The sequence below is a fragment of the Hylaeus volcanicus genome, chromosome 2, assembly GCF_026283585.1.
Source record: "Hylaeus volcanicus isolate JK05 chromosome 2, UHH_iyHylVolc1.0_haploid, whole genome shotgun sequence".
Lineage (NCBI taxonomy): Eukaryota > Metazoa > Arthropoda > Insecta > Hymenoptera > Colletidae > Hylaeus > Hylaeus volcanicus.
In genome coordinates this window covers 32,030,171-32,051,419 of record NC_071977.1, presented here as the reverse complement: position 1 = coordinate 32,051,419, position 21,249 = coordinate 32,030,171, and the positions used below count along the sequence as shown (strand labels likewise).

At 35.6% G+C, this 21,249-nt stretch overlaps 4 protein-coding genes across 7 annotated transcripts; 2 read left to right on the top strand and 2 right to left on the bottom strand.

Annotated features, from left to right (window-relative positions):
• Positions 1-4,687: 4,687 nt before the first annotated feature.
• Positions 4,688-8,925, bottom strand: LOC128885232 (SRSF protein kinase 3-like). Of its 2 annotated transcripts, none has more exons than XM_054139167.1 (6): positions 8,127-8,925; positions 7,186-7,381; positions 6,792-7,107; positions 6,031-6,609; positions 5,614-5,908; positions 4,688-5,538 (listed from the first exon to the last, which is right to left on the bottom strand). In XM_054139167.1, exons 1-6 carry the CDS (start codon positions 8,309-8,311, stop codon positions 5,247-5,249), a joined length of 1,863 nt encoding a protein of 620 aa, XP_053995142.1. In that variant the 5' UTR covers positions 8,312-8,925; the 3' UTR covers positions 4,688-5,246. The 2 variants fall into 2 exon arrangements, with proteins under 2 accessions (XP_053995142.1, XP_053995141.1); XM_054139166.1 differs by having other exon boundaries at positions 7,186-7,399; positions 8,127-8,922.
• Positions 8,926-9,373: 448 nt separating this feature from the next.
• On the top strand, positions 9,374-11,514 carry LOC128872464 (ataxin-3-like). Of its 2 annotated transcripts, none has more exons than XM_054115175.1 (5): positions 9,374-9,535; positions 9,614-9,778; positions 9,927-10,063; positions 10,468-10,622; positions 10,734-11,514. In XM_054115175.1, exons 1-5 carry the CDS (start codon positions 9,512-9,514, stop codon positions 11,345-11,347), a joined length of 1,095 nt encoding a protein of 364 aa, XP_053971150.1. In that variant the 5' UTR covers positions 9,374-9,511; the 3' UTR covers positions 11,348-11,514. The 2 variants fall into 2 exon arrangements, with proteins under 2 accessions (XP_053971150.1, XP_053971149.1); XM_054115174.1 differs by having other exon boundaries at positions 10,686-11,513.
• A 293-nt stretch (positions 11,515-11,807) lies between these two features.
• LOC128872460 (cold shock domain-containing protein E1) lies at positions 11,808-18,932 on the top strand. The gene is made up of 11 exons (XM_054115162.1): positions 11,808-11,947; positions 13,069-14,348; positions 14,430-14,609; positions 14,692-14,882; positions 14,966-15,176; positions 15,261-15,490; positions 15,636-15,897; positions 15,969-16,205; positions 16,279-16,484; positions 16,560-17,144; positions 17,238-18,932. Exons 2-11 carry the CDS (start codon positions 13,953-13,955, stop codon positions 17,404-17,406), a joined length of 2,667 nt encoding a protein of 888 aa, XP_053971137.1. The 5' UTR covers positions 11,808-11,947; positions 13,069-13,952; the 3' UTR covers positions 17,407-18,932.
• Positions 18,261-21,124, bottom strand: LOC128872465 (platelet endothelial aggregation receptor 1-like). 2 transcript variants are annotated; one of them, XM_054115176.1, is made up of 5 exons: positions 19,933-20,532; positions 19,774-19,854; positions 19,426-19,569; positions 19,186-19,317; positions 18,261-18,992 (listed from the first exon to the last, which is right to left on the bottom strand). In XM_054115176.1, exons 1-5 carry the CDS (start codon positions 20,081-20,083, stop codon positions 18,928-18,930), a joined length of 573 nt encoding a protein of 190 aa, XP_053971151.1. In that variant the 5' UTR covers positions 20,084-20,532; the 3' UTR covers positions 18,261-18,927. The 2 variants fall into 2 exon arrangements, with proteins under 2 accessions (XP_053971151.1, XP_053971152.1); XM_054115177.1 differs by lacking the exons at positions 19,774-19,854; positions 19,933-20,532 and adding an exon at positions 20,606-21,124.
• Between the last annotated feature and the right edge of the window lie 125 nt (positions 21,125-21,249).

Here is a 21,249-nt window from a genome sequence, read left to right as displayed (position 1 = left end):
AAACGCCCAAGTTTGTCCTCGTTTAGTTCCTGCTTTCACCGTTAGATGGGTTATTTTCAATGTATTTACCGACACCTGTTGGTAAATTACCATCATGTCGGTAAAAAAATCGAGGACAAACTTGAGCGTTTTCCCGATAGAGGCGCTGAACAAACTCCGAAAAATAGTTCGGAATGTTCACCGCTAGATTGTTCTTGATTTGAGCAAAAATAGCGGGAACCCACAAGAGAAACTATAATAGTTTAAAAGGTTAAAAAAGAAGGCATTTAGAAACATTTTGGATAAAAATCAATCAAAAACGAATGGTTTCCTTTGCTAGATCGATCGGGGATTGTGTTGGAGATAAAAGAAAAAAAAAGAAGACACGCTGCTCGTTTTATTTTAATGTGAATTTATTTTTGATGTTATATACCGGTCTCGGGAGGCGGGTACATAGGTCTATTATCTTATTTTTCTGAGGCAGGGCACATAACGGAGGCAGCGTCTAAACATCAAATCCGTTTATTTGTTCGATTCGTTATCGCTACTTTATTATGTCCTACGTTTTCTTTTTTTTATGCCTCAACTGGTCGTACATTGAGTGACTGGAGCACGAGGTACATATGTTTGCAAATAACAGTTTACTACAACCACGTATAATGCGTTCACTAGAATCGATCTTCTTTTATGATATTTTCTATTCGATCGCGTATATATAAATGGTATGGCGTAGTAGTTTTCGACTACACGATATGCTGGTTTTCATATTAGCATGAAAACACGCCAGAGGTGACTTCAAATCGAACGCAAGCAAATGTTTCTTGACGCGATCGAAATCCAATGGGATAAATGTACAATGCGGAAAACTATGTGGTACGATTATTTATTCTTTGTAAGAGGGTTAGAGGGGAGTTGCTTTTTTTTCATTCTGTTGTTGAACGCGTTCTTATCGTCGGATCTGCCGTAGTTGAAATTCTATTTAGCCAACATTAATATATCGATAAACACTATTACCCTTTCTTTACAAATATTCAAGTATTGTCTAAAAGCATGGCAGACACGCCTCACATTACTCTCGATGCTCCAGTCGATTTAAAGTTATATACATCCTCTGCTCAAATGATTATTTGCGCATTGGATTATCATCCAATAAAGTTCTAAAAATAATCATCACGTATCATGAGCGTCTATACGTATTTTTATCGATAGTTATATTCTTATTAATGCTCATTACGGTACATGGTGTGGTATGTACAACATCGAGCAATCGGCTAAACATGCAGAGTTAAATGATCGCTATAACGCTACGACCAGTATAACTATGTACCAATCGGTTAAGATTAGAATATCATACCCCGATCTCGTCGATTTATTACGTGAAACCACCGACGGATTACGATCCTATCGGATGAGTCGTTTTACGTGATGCGTCACGTGATAATCCATCGGAACGCGTTTCTCACGAGCGCTCGTTCTAAATCGTCGAAGGTTTATAATGCAGAGACTCGTCGGTCTAAAAACGTGTAAAACTCCCCAAATATACTTTTTCAATATTTACAGTATCTCATAGACGCGCGTTACACACGCCACACAACTTACGTTATATAACTTGGTGTTCGTTCGGAACCATCTTTTTTTTTTTTTTCGTTTTTCTTGCTTCTTTACGTTTATTATTCTCCCAAGCAGTTTACCCATCCGAACGTCCCCACGTTCTCGAATTTCGTAATATTACAAAGAAAAATCGCGCACGTCACGGATCCCGAGAATTTCTCTGTCATGCCATTTTTTCTACAGTACCTTAACAAGTTTTTTTTTTTTTTTTTTACATTCATCGCGCGGGACAATAATTCCCCGTAATTAAACAGTTTTGCGTAAATGACAGCAGATCAGAGAAACGAAAGGTATTTAGGCTTCTCGAACACCCAGTGTGGCTTGGTTTCAGAAGTGACACGGGGGAATGTCGAGATTCCGCTCTGTTTCGGGTGTCCACGTCAAAATTTGCGTACGGAAGATACTCTTGGACAGAATTGGGGAGTGATATTGCTCAAGTTTGATGTATGCGTCGAAGAATACTCCCGGACGCATTTTGAGGGGCGGGGCGAGGCGGGGGGGATAAGTCGCGATACATGCCAATCCTTAAAAAAGATCCAGCTACAAAGGACGTAGCCACCACCGAAAGTCTCATTAGCAACTTCGAAGAACCGGGCCGTTAAAGCTTCGAACATCTTGTTTCGTATTTGGGTCCCCTGTGCAAACCATGTTTTCTCGCAATCGAGTTACTTCTCATCCAGCTCTCGATACTTTAGTCTCTTATCACCGAAAAAAAAAGAACCGTAAACACGCATGGAGCCTTCAGGTTTGAATGCGTACGAATACAATTTTGCTAGCTCATACGTTAGATGGTGGGGGGGGGGGGGGGGGTAGGGTTCGGTGAACTCTCGTACATCAAGCTATACACATTTTTACTGTTAATGTTTTGTTAATTTCATCCTAACTATCCTAGCGCCAAGCAGCGAATCACACCTACGAAAACTGTCGTTCGATTTATTACTCTATTTATATATATATATATAATTTATATATATCGTTGGTACGTATAATCGTTAATGTCCGGTTACGCGATGAAATCGCGAGTCCTTGAAATCCGTTGGAATATATCGGCAAAAGAAACCGATCATTCGTTTTTGTTGCGCAACAAGAATCGTTGGACGATTGTAAGTTATCGTTCGTCGCGATAACGATGTGTTCCCGTCGCGTCGTTAACAATAAACATTCTATTATACATTCTCGTAAAAGCGTAAAATTATTGTTGACGTGCAATCGTGTGATGATTGGCAATTGATCAGCGATAAGGACGGTCAGGCGAAAAGCTCGAGACGTGTTTGAAGGCGTTTCTTTCTTTCTTATTAATCCGTGTCCTTGTACTGTTGCCATTCTTGTTCGGATTTCACTGGCCGCGTTTCATAAAATAATACCGGTGTGTGTGTATATATATATATACATACATATATATCTACTATATAACTTCCGTTGTGTACTGTACAAATGCAACACGGTTGCCATCATCAGTCCCAAAGGTCGTAGTTACGTCGCACGGTTACAATGTGAGATGTTAGATGAATATACTTTGAAACGAAAAAAAAAAGAGTTGTTCAAACATGGTCTTGCATAATTGAGTTTAAGTTTCGCCGACTATAATACGGGTAGAAGAGACACTTTTACATAGGGTATACGTAAGAACAGTGTCAGATTTTATTGTATTCGAAATTGCTACGCGTCTGTTTCACGTATACTGTTGTCGCAGTTGAACAGTAACATTTTAAATACCTCCTTTCTCGTTTACATTTCTAAAAATGAATGTTTCTTTATGGCAATTGACACACGACCGTTAAAATAATTCTGTTAAGAAGGCACATTCATTTTCGAACTCTTTCAAAAAAAGACAGAAAGAAAATTCAGTTGTATTGAATTTATAGCGTGAAACAATTTCTTCTTTTTGTTTTTTTTTTAAAGGTATTTAAGGTAAAAATTCTTCTCCTTTACCCGAAAAAAATCCGCTACCGCTTATTTAACGCAACACTGTTTACAAGTGTCTGTTTCGTATGAGTTTTCACTCGTTTCGTATGAAATGCCTTCCACTGATCATACCTCTTTAGTGAAACGATCGTAAACTGGTAGGTGAAGCGAAACAGAATATTCGTACGGAAGCATAAAATAGAATCCAACGGTACAAGTGTCTTTTTGCGACGTTGAATATCCAGTGAGCATACTGTTTCGCTTTCTTCGTTATAAAATAGAAGACAATTTAACGGCAGAGAGCTCAATAGTCAGTCAACAGCTCGAAGTAAAGAAGGTCGCACAAAACTTAACAACACATATCCTTTGTTTTCCTGTTATCACGATTACTTTATGTTCACTGAAAACTCAGTCACCAATCTTGCCTTCTTTCTTCTAAATTGTACATTATGTATAATGATATATGTGTCTTAGCAGTATAACGAAATTTATAAGTTTGAACAGAAGTGTGTGCCACGATCAATACTTCGGTCATTGTTCGAAATTAGACAGTGTATATACTCTTGCGATAGTATACGTAAACAAATTCGTGTGCACGACAATTTTATTACAAATCTCTTGTTTCCTTCGAAATGTAAATTTATTGTTATTGTTATCGAAGATAAAGCAAATTCTTTTGTGTTTTTTTTTCTTAATTATTTCTTATACTCGAGCAATGTATGCACTGTCTTATTCCGAATCATATCGGTATCGTTCAGTTGTTTTACCAAGAATCTGGCGACCAACTCCTAATTATACTAACATACGATATACATATTTTTGCATTTATTGAATTTGTACAAAGATTCAGTTCCTTAAACACACGTTCCGGCGTATGTGTAATGAGTATTATTCTTTTTAATCGATATTAAGATAATAATATTAATCATTATATTTTTTTGGATATTAATTAAGCACAAGGAGAGATCACAGTGAAGAAATCTGCTATGAACAAATTTCGATTAATCGATGTAACGCAAAAAAATAAAAATAAAAATAATATATGTTAATATAGATTTAGTGTTCATTGTAGCGTAACGTTTTGTCTGCCCTTTCCTAAAGTACATTATGAGTAGGTCTCACGACTCTTGGGATACTTGATGATAAATTAAATGACAAGTACAAAGGATAGTACAACGATGACCGTGTAAAATAATAAAGTACTACGAAATTTTAATTTAAGATATCATTAGTAAATGAAAAACATGATTTAACAAATTTATAAATACACAAATAGGCAGCCACTGTCGAGAGTGTTACAACCAGAAGCGTACCCAACTGCATACGGAATTTAGCGGAATGTAGCAAGCTCTTTTTCATTGAATCGCAAATATTATGGTTCTTTCTCGTCACTTGAAATTACACGTAACAATTCGGACGTAAATGACGATTGTCAAATTATCATCAGTTAAAAAGATAAAAGAAACTTGTCTGAATCGTGAAATTTTATAATATACGTTTTTAATAATTTCGTATTCTATAAAAATGTATATATATTACAATTGACTTATGTTTATTAAATATTAAATAATTTTATCGTGCCTATTTTACAAATAACAATGCGTAATATGGAAATAAAATATTGTATATAATATGAAAGAACCTGACACCTGCAGGTTGTTGCTTCTTGTTACACTCTCGACTTATGATTATATCAGGATGGTAAAAGTTTAGAGTTGGAAAATTTAAAGATAAAACGATAAAAAACACGATCACTTTTTGATTTGCAGCCACGGATGCTTCAGGCAGTCTGCTGCTGTAGCGCGCATAGTCGGGTCAAATTCGAGCATCGGAGTTAAGAACTCTTCAAACTCGCGCGCTTCTCTTGATGACCAATCATATTTTTCTGTAAGCACCTCGTACAGTCCCCACGGTTTCAATCCAGTTATGTGTTTTAACTCTACTTTCTTATTGAAGTACAGTTTTGATTTTTTGCCAGAAAAAGCAACCCGTCTTGGTATTTCTCCGAGCAATTCGATAATGTGTGCTAAATGATCTTCGTTTCTACAACAAGTAAAATACATTTTACAGTACTAGGTCACGGAGATATAAAAGATATTTTAAAACGTTGAAACTTACCTGCAATAATCTTTACCGCTATGCGGTTCAAAAAGATAATCACCGGTTGCCAATTCGAATGCCATACAGGCAGTGGACCATATATCCGCGGAAGTATCGTATCCTGATCGTAGTAACACCTCTAACGATCTATATTGACGAGTTTGAATATCATCAGTGAATTTATTATGGACCCAACAAGCATTACCGAGATCTGCTATTTTCACTTCAACATCACATTCCACTATGGCAGGATCTAAGGGAGCTACGGATGCTCGTTTCAATTGTTTACTTTCAGGTGGTTGTAAATTAGGTGCTATAAAAAAAAAAATACAACAGTAGTGAAATTGATTACAATACGTCTTGGTAGTTATAATTATGGGTACTTGGTATGTATAAATTCCTTTGATTTTTTTTTTCTTTTTTTAAATATTTTACCTTCGCTACATTCATCTGTATCTTCTTCATAGGGCGGTAATAATTCTTCACCCCAACTTTTTTCTATGTCGCACATGTTTGCATTGTCCATTTTTTCAGGTTGGGAGGGTAATTGATTCTCTACTTTTTCTCCACCCGCTAGACTATCCACGCCATTTATGTGCAATGAAGGTACAGATGGTTCCGAGATATTGGGCGATCCCTTGCTTTCGGTATTATCTTCTATACTTTCCGTATTTACGTCTTGATCTGGACTATTTGTTTCTATTTCACCGTTTTCTCTTGTGCTATTTGCAAGTTTATTTTGCTCCTCTAGTTCTTCGATTTGTTCCATTTGTTTTTTCAGCAGTTCATTCTGACGTTTGGCTTTCTTTTTCAGCTTTTTCTTTTTATTCTTTGACATTTTAGAGTTAGGAGTGGGTTCTTGGAATTCCTTTGGTGCAGTTGAAATTAACGATACTGGCAATTTCATTCCAAGAGAATGCAACTCTGTAGCTTGGCAAGCTAATTTTCGTATGTAAGCTTCGTCAACGCAAATAAGAACATTCTCAGGTTTTATGTCTGTATGAATAATTTTACCTGAAAAAAGAAAGAAATACTTTAAGATAAATGTACACTTTAATATTATTCCAATAAATCGAACACAATCCTTTGAGTATAATGTTTTAAATGCATATTATGGTAAAATAATTTGTTCACACGATCACGCAAATATTGCCTAATAACACTAAATACTAAATGGGTTTTCAAGATTGCCTTACATTTATTATGAAGGTAATCAAGACCTTCGAGAACTTGTCGGATGATACGTTTAACATTGTTCCTTGGAATTCCTCTATAGTTGGATTTGATGATTAATTTAAGAAGATTATCTCCTAGCACTTCAAATACCATGCAAACATGCAAACCATTAACGCCACTGATCTTGAAATCATTGAGCAATTGGACGGTTTTATTGCGCTTAGGATCAGTGGGATCTGTATCGCGCACATCTTTCAATAATTTAATTTCATCCAATGCAGTTTCGGTAAAATGGGTTGCAGATTTCACCACTTTAAGTGCCACAAATCGTTTATCCTGCAGAAAATATTTCAAAACACTCCCTTTGTGAACTTAACAATCATGAAAATATTGTTTGCTATGTTGTATACATACTTGTAAGTCCCAGCAGAGCCACACTGTCGAAAAATGGCCCCAGCCAAGTTTACGAGTTACATGATAACGATTTAGGAATAAATCCCCTATTTTGACGGGATGATACCCTCCTTTGCAATAATCGCTGCTATCCTCTTGCTCTTCATCTTCGCTAATGTATACCTCGTCGACGTCTTCTATTGTTTCATTACTTGAGCTATGGCATGGTTCCAGTCTATAAATTCCATTTAGAAAACGAAAAGAGGGGAAAACACCAATCAGAAAATAGAAAATTAAAAAATACTTCCAATACTTTTGTACATCTTATGAAAAGGAGGATGCAAATGGTAAAAGCATTCACACATTGTGTTTGTCAAGCCTAAACATCCTATAAAATATTAAAGAATAGTTAGTCAGTCACTTTTATAAAAACAAGCTTTTCAGAATAAAACTAATGTAGAATAATAAGACTAATTATTGGACTTTTTACAGCAGTATCTTAATCTAATATGACAAACGACGTATTTTACTAACTCTTCAGGAGTGCCTCATAGGTTAAGGAACCACGATGCAATATCATTTAAATAACACTCTCCGAATCTACTTTTAATGGAAATGACTGGCCAGCTACCCTCAACGTCCCATAGTTTGTTTATACTCGTCACTCTCTACAACTAGACTTCAATTCTGTTTAAAAAAAAATACTGGTTTCGATCGTGCCCTCGCAACAACAATTACTTCGCGACGAAATAACACTGTCTCCGAACGGGTTTGCATGCTCCTTATTATCCCGTAAAACCGTTCACTGAGAATATCTCATTGCCATCGAACTGTAGAAAGTAATCGACAGCGGATTCAACACTGAACTTTCTCGAACCGAATCGATTCGTTTTAATAACAAACTGTCAGCAAGAAAAGTCAACGGAAAATGAAATGACACGTTAGAGATAGTCGGTGGGTACCTGTTTCCCAGGTAGAAATCCGATCCTTGCGCTTGTCGAGCGGCTGGCGTCTTGGAGCATTGAGCTCCTGGTGTCTCTGAATCACCTTGAGAATTTCCCTTTCCTTTCCGCTTGCTCGGCTTGTGCCTTTTTTTCTTGGCCTGAATCGCTAGGACCCGCCTGTTCACGTCCGTCTTCGCACTCATACCGTTCCCTGCGCCTCGATTCCTCGGGCCGCTTTCCTCTTTCTTTTTGCACTTTCCACAACTTCCGTTTTCACTTGCCCTCGTAAATTCTTTCGTTCGCGTACCAATGGAGGCACCCGCGCCCGTTACACCTCGATCCCCAGACCGTCCGCGAACGAGTATAACGCGGCTTTATTATCGTCCGATTCCTGCGTTGTGCCGCGCACTTCGCTCGGCGGTTGTTTGAGTATGGCCGCCCCCGCCGTCACCGTGTCTCTCCGGCCTCTCGTTTTTTCGATGAAGCAGGTGTCGTCGGTGTCGTCTTCTACAGGTCGTCGACGCCGTCGTATCTTCCGTTACCCTTTTGGCTTCTACTTCTGTCTAGTGCCGGTGCCGGCAATACACTCCAATACAACCCCGAATACTATCTTCCTTTCCTCTGCGCTCCCGATTCTTTACTTTCGGACTTTCCTTCGGATTCCCTTCGTTGGTATTCGGTGTACTCGACGGTCGGTGTCCTTTTCTATGCCGTGGTAGCAGACGAGGCTCAAATTCGGCCAAAGCCCTTGTATAATAATTTTATAGTTTCTGATGCTTCTCGACTATTCCATATTCTGTCCATTGATGCGATCGCGAATATCTTCTATGTATCTGGCTTAAGGTTTCCTTTAATGGAGCTTAAAGACGTTAGCGAATACATTTATTAATTTTCCGTCAACCAATCGCGAAACAGGTTTGGTATAAAATTTATGTAATTATATAACGTGATACGTACGTGATGATCAACCTACCGCGTGTAGTGAAATGTTTCATTGGAAACACTCCATGTTAGAATTATTTCCATTTGCATCTGAACGTTTTTCTTCCGTAATGTCCAAAAAGTATTCCATAACTGCAACGAAGTACCTCTCAATCCGTTACTCTTTAAATTTTACTCACGTTATAATAACGTAATAATAACACAATTATATCATGATGTATTTTCACTGAATTAAATAATACATCTAAAATGTACCGTAAGGCGGCGCCACTGTAGGTATAGATCGTAACAACCAATGACGTGTCTAACTATACATTATATTGTTTTGGTTATAACCAAAAAATATTTTTGTGGGTGACGTTTGGTCATAGAAATCTTTTGAGATTATTCGTCGTGAAACGACTCGATTCTTACTTAATGTTTGTATGTTTCACGTATTACGTTGAAAAAGTACTGGTAAAATGGAAACTATATTTCACGAAAAGGTAACTGATAATACGTGGGAAGAAAAATATAACGGTCTTATTGCGTTTGTGTCATGTTAACGGGAATATTCCTTGCAGCAAGAAGGATATTTATGCGCGCAACATTGTTTAAACGCTCTTTTGCAAGGTCCGTACTTTAATGCAGTGGATCTTGCTAATTTTGGTCAACAAATGGACGAAGAAGAAAGAATAAGAATGGCTGAATCTGGTATTGATAGCGAGGATTATAAACTTTTCTTAGAGGTAAATACTTCTACGTTGTAATTAGTTTGCATCTTGTGTTATACGTAATGTGAAGAACAATTGTAGTTTGTAAAACTTCTATCGAATGTAAAAACTCTGTTGTGTTTACCAAACAAATGTACTAAAATCCATTAATTGTTTTGCCTAGCAACCATCGGGAAATATGGATGACAGCGGATACTTCTCTGTTCAAGTTATTAGCAGTGCATTAACGGTTTGGGGATTAGAATTAGTCCCGTATAACAGTACAGAATCTGCGGCATTAGTAGCACAAAAAGATCCTTCGTAGGTTATTATTCATTCTTTCATTTTTTGATTTCATATATTTTTAAGGTACACGTGAAGTACAGTTGTTGTATATATATATATATTATCATTACAGTAAGTCCTTGTGTAATACGATCTCAAGTTATCTTTTCTTTAAATTTTCTTTATCCAGAGAAGTATATGTGATTATATTTAACTTCAGTTATCCTATAAAATGAAAATTGTGTGTCAAAAGTATATTCATACAATCCAACTAACGCGGAAAGCTTTGGAACGAATTAACGGCGTAAGTAGAGGACTCGCTGTAATTGAGATATTCCTTCCTGTATTGTGCATTAAAAAAGAATATATACTTTATCATTTTTCATACTTCATCTTATATTTTGTAAGAAATATATAATAAGAATAAATATGACTTTCAGACAGATGAAAGCATACATTTGTAATTACAAAGGCCATTGGTTTACAATAAGAAAAATTGGAAAACAATGGTTTAATTTAAATTCAATGCTAAATGGACCACAGCTTATATCTGACACTTACCTTGCAATGTATTTAGCTCAATTGATGCAAGAAGGTAAGTGGAATACATTAAAGACAAATAGAGATGGAAATACAAAATTTCACATTTTTTTTATAGGTTATTCTATTTTTATTGTTATTGGTACACTTCCTCAATGTCCTGCAGAAGATGTTCTTATGAGAAATCCGGTAGTGGCTGTACCAAAAGGAAACTCGAAAACTGCTTTGAGAACAGAAACAAAGGGTTATCGCCTGGGTACTAAAGAAGAAGATCAACTCTTGAAAGCTGCCCTTGCTCTAGGAGAAGTTAAAGTACCAATTGTTTCTGACTCGACGAGCACAGATGTTCCTACTGATTTAACTAATAATACGATGCCAACTACGTGTACCACAGCATCGTCGTCTAAACAAGAAGTAGCACACAAGCCACGAGAAAGGATAATTCCTATAAGAATCGAAGGAAAGGACGAAGAAGACGATGAAAAGGCAGAATTACAAAGGGCAGTTCAATTAAGTTTAGAAAGTAAAAATAACGATATTGACGAGTCTCTTAAATTGAGATTAGACCTTCGTAATGATAACAAAACAGCTCCTATAACAAATGTAACCGAGGATGCAGACGAGGATGACGATTTAAGAAGAGCTCTACAACTGAGTTTAGAATGTGTCACTGCTCCGCCAACGCCAGATCCCGAGGATTTACGTTGGCGTCGATTAAATCATTTTGGTATATATTCGAGGGCATCAAATACAGAAACATCCCAAAAACTGAATACTTAATAATACGTGCAAGAATTTTTTAAATATTACTATTATTATTATTATTATTATTAAAGCAAATTTTATTTGTAAATTATAAATAACTAGTTACTTTGTATACTATTGATAAAGATCTGAGAAATAAATGTTTAAATAAAGGACCTGTATATGTTAAAATTGCTGCTTTAATTATTATTAGATTATCAATGTTTTCTTTTTTAGTTATAGCATCAAACTACATTTTGTTTTTAATTAAAAAAATTTCAGCAGGATGTTAGACACGACAAATTTTCGAACATACTTCGATATTATTGGATCAAATTATTCTGTTATGTCGTTATGTGTAATTCAGGAACATTACATGGAAAATACGTTTGCTCTTTATTTTCATGCATGTTCTAATTTTATATTTAAATCATTTTTATTCATTTCTAAACGCACATTTGTACCTTCTCGCATATAATAGGACAAGCGAGTAATTATTTCCGTTGGAATATTACCAGCAGGCTATGAACAGAGATTGTTAACTGTAGTCACTCCGTGGTTGCTCCCGTTTTGTATGTAATGCTGAATGTTGACATTCAACATGGCGGCATGTCGTCAGTGCTGTGCTGTGTCGTGGTGAGTTTTGTAAAACTTTCTAAAGCCGTTCGATTACGAGCTTTCTAACGAAACGTCTACAATCAGCAGAACTATTCGTTTTCCCACAATCTTATCGATATTTTATAAGCATTCCGAGGCTCGTTAAATTTGTACGATATCCAAAGAAACGAGCGACCTCATAAAAAAATTAGAATCTCATAACTGGCGAGCAGATAGAATATTTCGAATTTTTGTTTTGAACTCGTCCCATGAAAATAAACATCGTTGCTTTGTGCACGTTATTAGCAATAAGAAATTCCGTTGAACGATAACGGTTTAGTTATTTACGAATGAACTTAGAATGCCTACACTATTACATATATTTCAAACATTTTCATGTGGGTGTCCTCAAGTATTGTATCACAGTTATAGCAAAGTTCGAGGAATACGTTTTAAGCGGTAAATTGACGATACTAATATCTTGATTGGTTATTTCACATCGGTACTTTCGTTCTGGGATGCGAGTGAAATCTGGAGAAATAAGTAAAGAAAAAAACATTTAGAAAACAATACCAATTGGAGTATAAAAAGTCAATGTGAAAGTGGTAGTAAATTTTTGTAAATATCTTGTTTATCTTATATGTAACCACAAATAGAACGTAATAAATATATTGTGGAGTGACTTATACATTTAAACATTGCTACCAATTTGGAGTACAAAATATGTAATAACCTGTGCATAGCGATAAAACTTGTTGTAAGAATTTATTTGTTTGCTTCGCTTAATTAAAACGAATAATACAATATGAAATTCACGAATCATATATAAAATTATATCAACTCGTATCTTACAAAATTTTATAGAGGTTAGCACTATAATAGAATACATATTTTTCAAATGACTCATCTCTTTTCGGAAATCATTTACTTACATTCGATTGACTATCTATGTAATCGAATCAATTCTTTATCGAACATATCATTATTGTAAATGTAGTTTGTTAAATTATTACTGATGCTTTTAGCAATGAAAAAGAAGCATTTATTTATGAAGTGTGTTACCTTTTTAGAACAGTTTGTTAAAAAGCTCGTAATTGTTTTACTTGTATACATGTTAATATTTAGTTGTATTAATTGAAAACAATTTTTGTTTATTTCAGCTTGTGTAATTGTTAGTTTAGGACATTTTTGAAACCAAGGCTCACTGTAAATTTCACAATTAAATGCTGAAGAAAGAAACACTAATATAGAAATATCGGAACAACACAATCACACTCAGCACGCATTGAAGACATCTGAGGATTTTCAAGTCAACATTTATCCTTTAAATCTCCTATGTTTTTTGATTTACTCCTTTTATAAAGGATGACTGTTGTTTAAAAAGAAACACGGTTATTCTAGTGTATGCTAAATTGAGTAAATATCAAACGGTTGTTATAACACTTGTGCATACATATGTGGAAAGTATCAATGGTCTACGATGTGCTAAGAATTTTGTACTTGTATTAATTCGTAAATCAACATTAACTATATTGTTCATTTGTATATTGTGTACACAAGCTTTGCGAGAAAGAGTTAGGTGAGCCATAAAGTGACCGTGATAGTGATTGCGGCTGAGATTGTGCTACTCTCGATTAATAAAACACGTGTATTTGTATCTAAAGAGTGCCAATTTCGCACAGAGTTGCCCAGGTACTCGCCGATAAATAATTTATGTCAAACGTTAGAATACGTTCGAAACCTTCCTTCCACTTCTTGGTCGCAAAGGAGTCTGCATTTGCGCAGCATTTTAAAGAGCCTCTCTTCCTCCGTATTAAGTTCTTGTAACATTATAATAGTGAACAAAGATATAAAGTACCAAGAACCGTTCTGTGATATCTATGTTAACACTTAAATAATTGAAAAGACTAAAAATTTCTAAATATAAGTATATATATATTGTGGTGAAACGGAAGTGAACATAAAAGAAATTAAGTAATTGTTTCAAGACAAAAGGAAAACTTATACATAAAGATTACATTTAAAATTGTGCAAATTCGAAACAATGTCCAACAATCCTCAGTGGAAAACGTTCCAGCCGCCAATCATGAACTCTGACCCTGCAATACTTGATTATAAGTCTATGGCTATACCGAGTCCCAAAGCTATAACGGGATCGCATAAATCGGCAACTAATATCTACCGAAATGGTACCAACTACAGTGGTGATCATTATATGACGGATTCACCTTCTAGAAATGGAAAAAACAGTATACACTACGCAGGCTATACCAATACCCAAACATCACGTAACGAAGTCACCAGATTTCCCTTCGGAACGATTACGGGAACGGAAGGAAATGCTGGCTACACAGAGGAACCAGCAACGAATAACTCCACTTATCAGGATCAGTCTTCAAACCAAGGAACTCGAGAAACTGGAATAATTGAAAAATTATTAGTAAGAATTCTATTGCCATTGTAAATCTTATATTTTTCTCTTTACATTTTATAATTATAATTTATCGAAATTTTTGTTTAGCACTCATATGGATTTATACAATGCTGCGAAAGACAAGCAAGGTTGTTCTTTCATTTCAGCCAATTTAGTGGTAACATAGAACACTTAAAAATTGGAGATCCAGTTGAATTTGAAATGACTTATGATCGGCGAACAGGGAAACCTATTGCTAGTACAGTTAGCAAGATTTCTCCGGAAGGGGTTAATATAATTCATATTCCTTTTTATGTTTCGGGAATAATGTTTCGAAATAAGTACAAAGTCCATGAATCTTATACTTTAGGTGCTAAGCGATGAACGAGTTACTGGAAATGTAACAACAGAGTTACATGCAAGCGGTGACTCGCAAGGACGCATCAGTTACGAGAATCGGGGAGAATGTTTTTTTCTGCCATATACAAAAGATGATGTTGAAGGAAATGTCACTTTGCGTACTGGCGATAGAGTATCATTTCAAATTGCTACCAATCAACGGTATGCAATTTGATTTTTTTTTTACTGTAAATATCAAGATCCAATTACACGTAGTTAACGCGTCGAATTCGATTTAATTGCAGCGGAAATTTGGGTGCGTGTCATGTAAGATTAGAAAATCCAGCGCATCCGGTTCGCTATCGTGGAGTGGTATGCTCAATGAAAGAAAATTTCGGTTTCATTGAACGTGCTGACGTAGTTAAAGAGATTTTCTTCCACTTTAGCGAAGCTAAATCTATGAAAGAGGAACTTAGACTAGGAGATGATGTTGAATTTATAATACAAACCCGAAATGTAAAGATATATATTTATTCACATGAAAAAAAAAACTTTTGTATGTTCTGTGTACAAATCTAATTACTGTTAATATTTTTTTAGGGAAAAGAGGTAGCTTGTAACATTACTAAGTTACCGCCTGGTTCAATCGTTTTTGAAGAAGTCAGCAACGAAGTAGTAAAAGGACAAGTATTAAAGCCTCTGGAAAGAGGAATTTCAGCTCGTCATCAAAATGACCCATTACCTGGAAGAATTCGTTACAGAGATACAGATCATTCTGAAGTAGAAATTCCTTTTGGCGACAAAGATCAAAAGGGAGATTTTACTCTCAGGTATACGCGTTTCGAATGAACAAGATAACTTTGTCATTTTAATTATTTCCAATGCTACTTAATCAGTTGTGTACTTGGTATATGAACCATTTTTCTTTGTTTTTTATTTTACACAGGAATAATTATAAATTAATAATTGTCGTAGGCACGGGGATTGGGTCCAATTTCGTATTGCTACAGATACTAGAGATCAGCTCAAGAGAGCTACTGAAATTTTATTGTTACCTGAATCTTTTACTGTGTCTGGTGAAAGACGAGAACAAGGCATTATTGCTGCACTCAAAGATGGATTTGGTTTTATTCGTTGCGTTGATCGTGACGCGCGTCTTTTCTTTCATTTCAACGAGGTTCTCGATGTTGACAGAGAAATTAGTGTCGGGGATGAAGTTGAATTCACCGTAATTCAAGTAAGAATGATACTGTTCGAAACTGTATTTGAATTTTTCAAGTGTATCGTAATTAAATATTCTTGTAACAGGATCCTTCCTCGTCATTTTCAAATAATCGACAAAGTGCAATTAGGTTGAAACACTTGCCAGCCGGTACAGTTCAATTCGAAACAATTATAGAAAAAGATTTATTGGGTACTATAATTCAGGGTTTGAATGGTATCGAACCTGGTCTCATTGGATACATGCAAGAGAATCAACAAAAAAGCGTCATTTACTTTAGTAAAGATTGCGATCCCAAAAATGTTCCAAGATTAGGTGACCTGGTATATTAACATTTCTTTGTAACGCCGAGTCTTTTTTTCAGTACATTTCCATTTAAATTGAGAATCTTTGTAGGTTCAATTTAGTATCTGTCAAGTAAAACGAAATAAAGAACTTGTTGCTGTCGACATATCTCTAGTGAATTCTTCTGGTGAAAAAACTCAGAATGGAAACAAAAAATTGAATGGTCAAGTTTGCCAAGGCTTCATTGCTGCTCTCAAAGATGCATTTGGTTTTATTGAGACTGTAAATCACGATAAAGAAATATTTTTTCACTTCAGGTAAAAGACTGAAATGTTTCTGAAAAATGAGTTTTCGTTTACTATAAATTCGTAACACGTACATTTATTGTTCAGCAATTTTGAAGGAGACGTTAGTGCTTTGGAAGTAGGAGCTGATATTGAGTGTACGATCAGTTCTGGAAATGGTAGAGGTAATGGTGGTTGCGTAGCCGCGGATTACGTTAAATTGGTACCTCGTGGAAGCATTCCTAGGCCAACACCAGTTAGCGAAGTGCTTGATGGAACAGTCATAAGACCCTTAAGAAGTGCAAATCCTGACCAGGCAGAGTATGCTGGTTTGATTAAGATAAATGCTACTACCGAAGATGAAGAAACTCCGGAATACGAGTTCAGAATTATGGGCCTCGTCAATAAACGCGAGTTGTTACAGGCTGGCGATCCTGTACAATTACAGGTGGATTCAGCAGGCCATGCTTGTAATATTGTAGCGGTTAGAAAAAAGAGAAGAGCAACAGTGGATGCCGTTAAAGGCCTTTTTGGTTTCCTTGCTTATGAAGTTGACGAGGGTAAGAAATTATTCTTCCACATGAGCGAAGTTCGAGATCATGCAATACTTCAACCAGGAGATCAAGTTGAATTCGTTTTGATCACGAATCAACGTACTGGTAAATCATCTGCATGCAATGTAACAAGACTCAGGTAAATGTTTATGTTAATTATACAATATTTTTCCAGCAACTACACTTCGATCGATTAATCGATTAATGTTATCGTATCTTATTTGTTATATAGCGATGCAGTTCAACAACGACCCGAGCGCTTAATCAGTCGGTTGCGTACTACATCTGTGGAAGATACAGGTCCTAAATTAACAGTAGTTAGACAACCAAAAGGGCCAGACGGCACGCGCGGATTTAGTCAGGAAAGATCCCAGCATACCCCTGGTGCCATCCAAGAGTAATGTCGTATCGAAACGGTTACTGCTTATCCAAATTGTAATCTACATTACTTGTTTTTAGTCCATACACTTCGGTACCGAGATTATTATTATTATAAGCATGATCGTAAAACATTTGCCAAATTGAGACTAATGTGACAACAATAATAATATTGATAATAATCAATCAATTGGATTATAATCTTGTTGAGAAAAAGAAGAATATAAAGCAAACAACGAGTCATTTTATCATCTTATGGAATATAAAATTAATTAAGAAGGCAGCTTGTCTAAAGTAATGACTTTGTGTAAAAAAAAAATATGCTGGAAACCTCGTTTCTTTTGCAAACCAACGTACGAGAAACCTTTTAATTATTGTGAAATATTGAAACTTTTAAATACTATACTTTTACAATGAAGGTTTAGAATTTTACAATTTAGTTCGTTATAAATACGATTTATAGATTGGAAAATGATTTAATATTGACCCATTGACATCCTGCCTGTTTGTAATGTTCAAAGATAATGTCCCGTCTCTGTCTTTATAAAAATATACGTACATGTTGATACAATCTTTATTTATATTATTTTCTTTAGAGTATTTGTTTTACCTATTATGTACACCACGATGAATTTAAATGTACAATAGACAAGAATGAAGTCACATGCGAAACGCAGCATATATATATATATATATAAAAATATTGATTGGCCGTATAATTAAAAAGGAAAGAAAAGATACATCCGCATCACTCAATGAAATTTGTGAATTTAAATAATTTTATAGTAGAAAGAGCGGACATGCGTTTTATTACATGAATTATTGTAACGTGTCACTCTGTTGAACAAAAAATGTCTATGAATTTGTAAAAAAAAAGTTAACAACTGGCCAATTGTTTGTCCTAGATAATATATAATATATAAATATATATACATGTCGTTAAGTTCCTGATGCAGTCTCGTGTTGTAAAATCAAACTAGTATTACGGATTCAGTCGATATATAATACAAAACAAACAAAAAAATTACAAAAAAGTACTTATCCGAAGAGTAAAAGAATTGCATTTTATAAGTTTTGTCATCAGAAACAGCAAACGAGGTACACACGTGTCATTATGTAGGAATAGGTGAAAGGAGTAAATAATAACAAAGTGCGTAACACAAGCACGATACAAACTATGCGTTTGTCTGACAACTCATGGATCCAACACATCATGTGCATACATATTGTAAAATTATTGATGAATAAACAGTAAAAATATCAAATGTATCTTTTTCCTATGAATCTCGGAATTTTTTAAAAACAATTATGTTTTGTTTATAAATATTATTTCTAGCATTTGTCATACGTCTGTGTCAAAAATTTGCAACAGACGAGAAGAGTTACAAATAGCGATCAATGGGAATTTTACGATATATACAATATACTTATTATGTATGTACAAAGATGTGAAAATTCTCGCAAAACGTGTTTATTTTTTTGTATTTAACATGCTGAGTGTATTTGATTTTGCATAGATGATAGTAAAAAAATAAACTTGTAAATTAGATTACAACGCATTCATAGGGGAACGATCCTCGGAGGCGCAGCTGACTTAATCCTGGGCAAACTGAAAAACGTAATCATTTCATTACAAAAAAAAAATGTTCAACGAGTGCTTTCTACGTACTATACACGTTAAATTTTATTTTTTCATTTAACTCTAATTGTAGGTACCATATTCTTGATATTGAATGTAACCAACTATGAGCCTGCAAAGTCGTAAATATAAGTATCTTTCATTAACGACAATGGTTACTAACGTTTATCGCAATGTGGTCCATAATAACCAGTTCCCTCGCAGCGACATTTAAATCCAGGTTCCGAGGATATTTGCAAGCAAGATCCTCCGTTCAAGCAAGGCTTCAATCTATAGCATATGTCGCTACGTTTACCTATATAAAGAAACAAGAACGTTATAACTATGGAAATAAAATACTCTTCTAATACGTGGCGTGTATACAATTTAAGAGTTTGATTATGCAACATGTGTAAGTAATTACCTCTTAGGGCTTCTTTGCAGTCCTCGTTATTATTATATCTATACTCGGAGGAACAGCCATAACCGCATCTGCATTGCGCATTATAAATACGACATCCATATTGCATCTGATCCAAATCGCAGGCCTGTGACAACGTACTTATCGCTAAAATAAAGTAATAATATATTTTAATACATCGATATAATACAGCAATCGATCATCGAGGCATTCGTAAGCAATGTATTTCGGTATTGTTATTGTGAACCTAAAAACATGAAAAATTCCGAGAAAGAATTGCGTTCGAAAATTTTCTGCAACGTCTGCAACCGAGCGTTCCATGCGCGGTGAAGCTATCTGCAGTTTATTTACCCTGAAGAGATAACGCTACGAGGAAACACGCTGACGGAGGAACTATTTGTACCGGATGTGTCCACTGCGCATCCCACTTCTCTAAATTGATAAATTTTTAACGAGATAAACCGTGGCTTGCGTGGGTTAATTGATTTTTGGTCGTGAAATGTTTATTACCGCCATATTTATAGACTGTTTCGCACGCGCTGCTATTTAAACTTTTTAGCCTCTTCCCTTCATAACCACATACCGTTGAATCGTTAGTTACAAACGATATTATGGGAGATGGAACGGGAACGTCGGGCACTTCGTTAAAACGTACATTCATCGAAAGTGCACTTCATTATCGTGCCACTTTATCTCACTACTCGGTGAATGAACCGATACGTTTCTTCCGAGGGAAGATTTATATATGCCAAACAACGTAACGGAAATTATCTATCGCCTATCGAGCAATGATTAATAGTCGCTTAACGTTTAAAAAATTATCTACTCTCGCGATGTTAATTTAAAGCTTTCCATATTCGTTAATTTACGTATTTCTAACTTAATCTTTTCACCGCTTAATTCATTTCCTTTATAATTTTAAGTGAAACGAAGAACCGATAGATCTCGCGTGATTGACCACGCGACAGCAAAAATGCTCGATATATTAATTTATTATCAATGTTAACGTTTTCATTTTTAAATAAATCGCAACGTAAATTGTTAGTAACCATAAGCAGCAGCAGATATCGAATAAGTAATTTTTTTTTAAGAAACTTTGTACTATTTAAATTTAAAAAAAAAAGAGAGGACAATAAAACTCGAAGAATGATGGAGTTAAAGATATTTGACCGCGAGTTCATACCTATAATTACGAGTGGTAGAATTATTGGTAATACCAATCTCGGTAGCATGATGGGCCTAAGGAAACCTCACACAAGATCCGGACGAGAAGTTCTGATAACGATAATCCTCCTAATCGCAGAGGAGCTCAAAGAAGACAATCGACCAGCGACGCCTACAGATAGGCTTTTGCTCGAACTTGACGGGGTCAAAGGTTGGTCGTCAAAAGGGGGTTTGTCTCACAGACGCACTATCGCGAGGAAAAAATTCGTGCTCCTCCCTGTCGACGAGCAACGATACTCGCTGACCGCGCTGACCAAACTGAAGAACTGAACCGTACGCTCTGGGCAACTAGAGGCGACCAAGTCGACTGCCCCTCGACGACTGTTCACTAAATACAGGCTAACGAGCTTAGCTAGGATGTCACCACAGTCCAAGAAATTATGCGTGGGGCGTTAATCGGTCATGGACATCAACTACACAGCGTTAACATTTTTAAGAGATCCCGTAGGATCGTCGTTTTCCTCTATTTTCTTCTATTCGTGTACATGATCAAATACCAATGTAAATTATTATTATCGAAAGGATATTTCGAGTAATAACAAAATTCGTCGTCGTAAATGGAGCATCAATACTTTAATTTATGATTTTATATTGTACTTTATT

Coding starts and splice junctions, on each gene's coding strand:
- LOC128872460 (XM_054115162.1), top strand. CDS start 13,953: ATGTCCAACAATCCTCAGTGGAAAACGTTCCAGCCGCCAATCATGAAC. Junction 15,177..15,260: donor TTATAATACAAACCCGAAAT/GTAAAGATATAT, acceptor ATATTTTTTTAG/GGAAAAGAGGTAGCTTGTAA. Junction 15,491..15,635: donor AAGGGAGATTTTACTCTCAG/GTATACGCGTTT, acceptor TAATTGTCGTAG/GCACGGGGATTGGGTCCAAT.
- LOC128885232 (XM_054139166.1), bottom strand. CDS start 8,311: ATGAGTGCGAAGACGGACGTGAACAGGCGGGTCCTAGCGATTCAGGCC. Junction 6,610..6,791: donor TGATTACCTTCATAATAAAT/GTAAGGCAATCT, acceptor TTCTTTTTTCAG/GTAAAATTATTCATACAGAC. Junction 5,539..5,613: donor AGCGGTAAAGATTATTGCAG/GTAAGTTTCAAC, acceptor TACTTGTTGTAG/AAACGAAGATCATTTAGCAC.
- LOC128872465 (XM_054115176.1), bottom strand. CDS start 20,083: ATGAATGTACGTTTTAACGAAGTGCCCGACGTTCCCGTTCCATCTCCC. Junction 19,855..19,932: donor AACAGTCTATAAATATGGCG/GTAATAAACATT, acceptor TTATCAATTTAG/AGAAGTGGGATGCGCAGTGG. Junction 19,570..19,773: donor CGTAGCGTTATCTCTTCAGG/GTAAATAAACTG, acceptor ACTTTATTTTAG/CGATAAGTACGTTGTCACAG.
- LOC128872464 (XM_054115174.1), top strand. CDS start 9,512: ATGGAAACTATATTTCACGAAAAG. Junction 9,779..9,926: donor ATTATAAACTTTTCTTAGAG/GTAAATACTTCT, acceptor TGTTTTGCCTAG/CAACCATCGGGAAATATGGA. Junction 10,064..10,467: donor GTAGCACAAAAAGATCCTTC/GTAGGTTATTAT, acceptor TATGACTTTCAG/ACAGATGAAAGCATACATTT.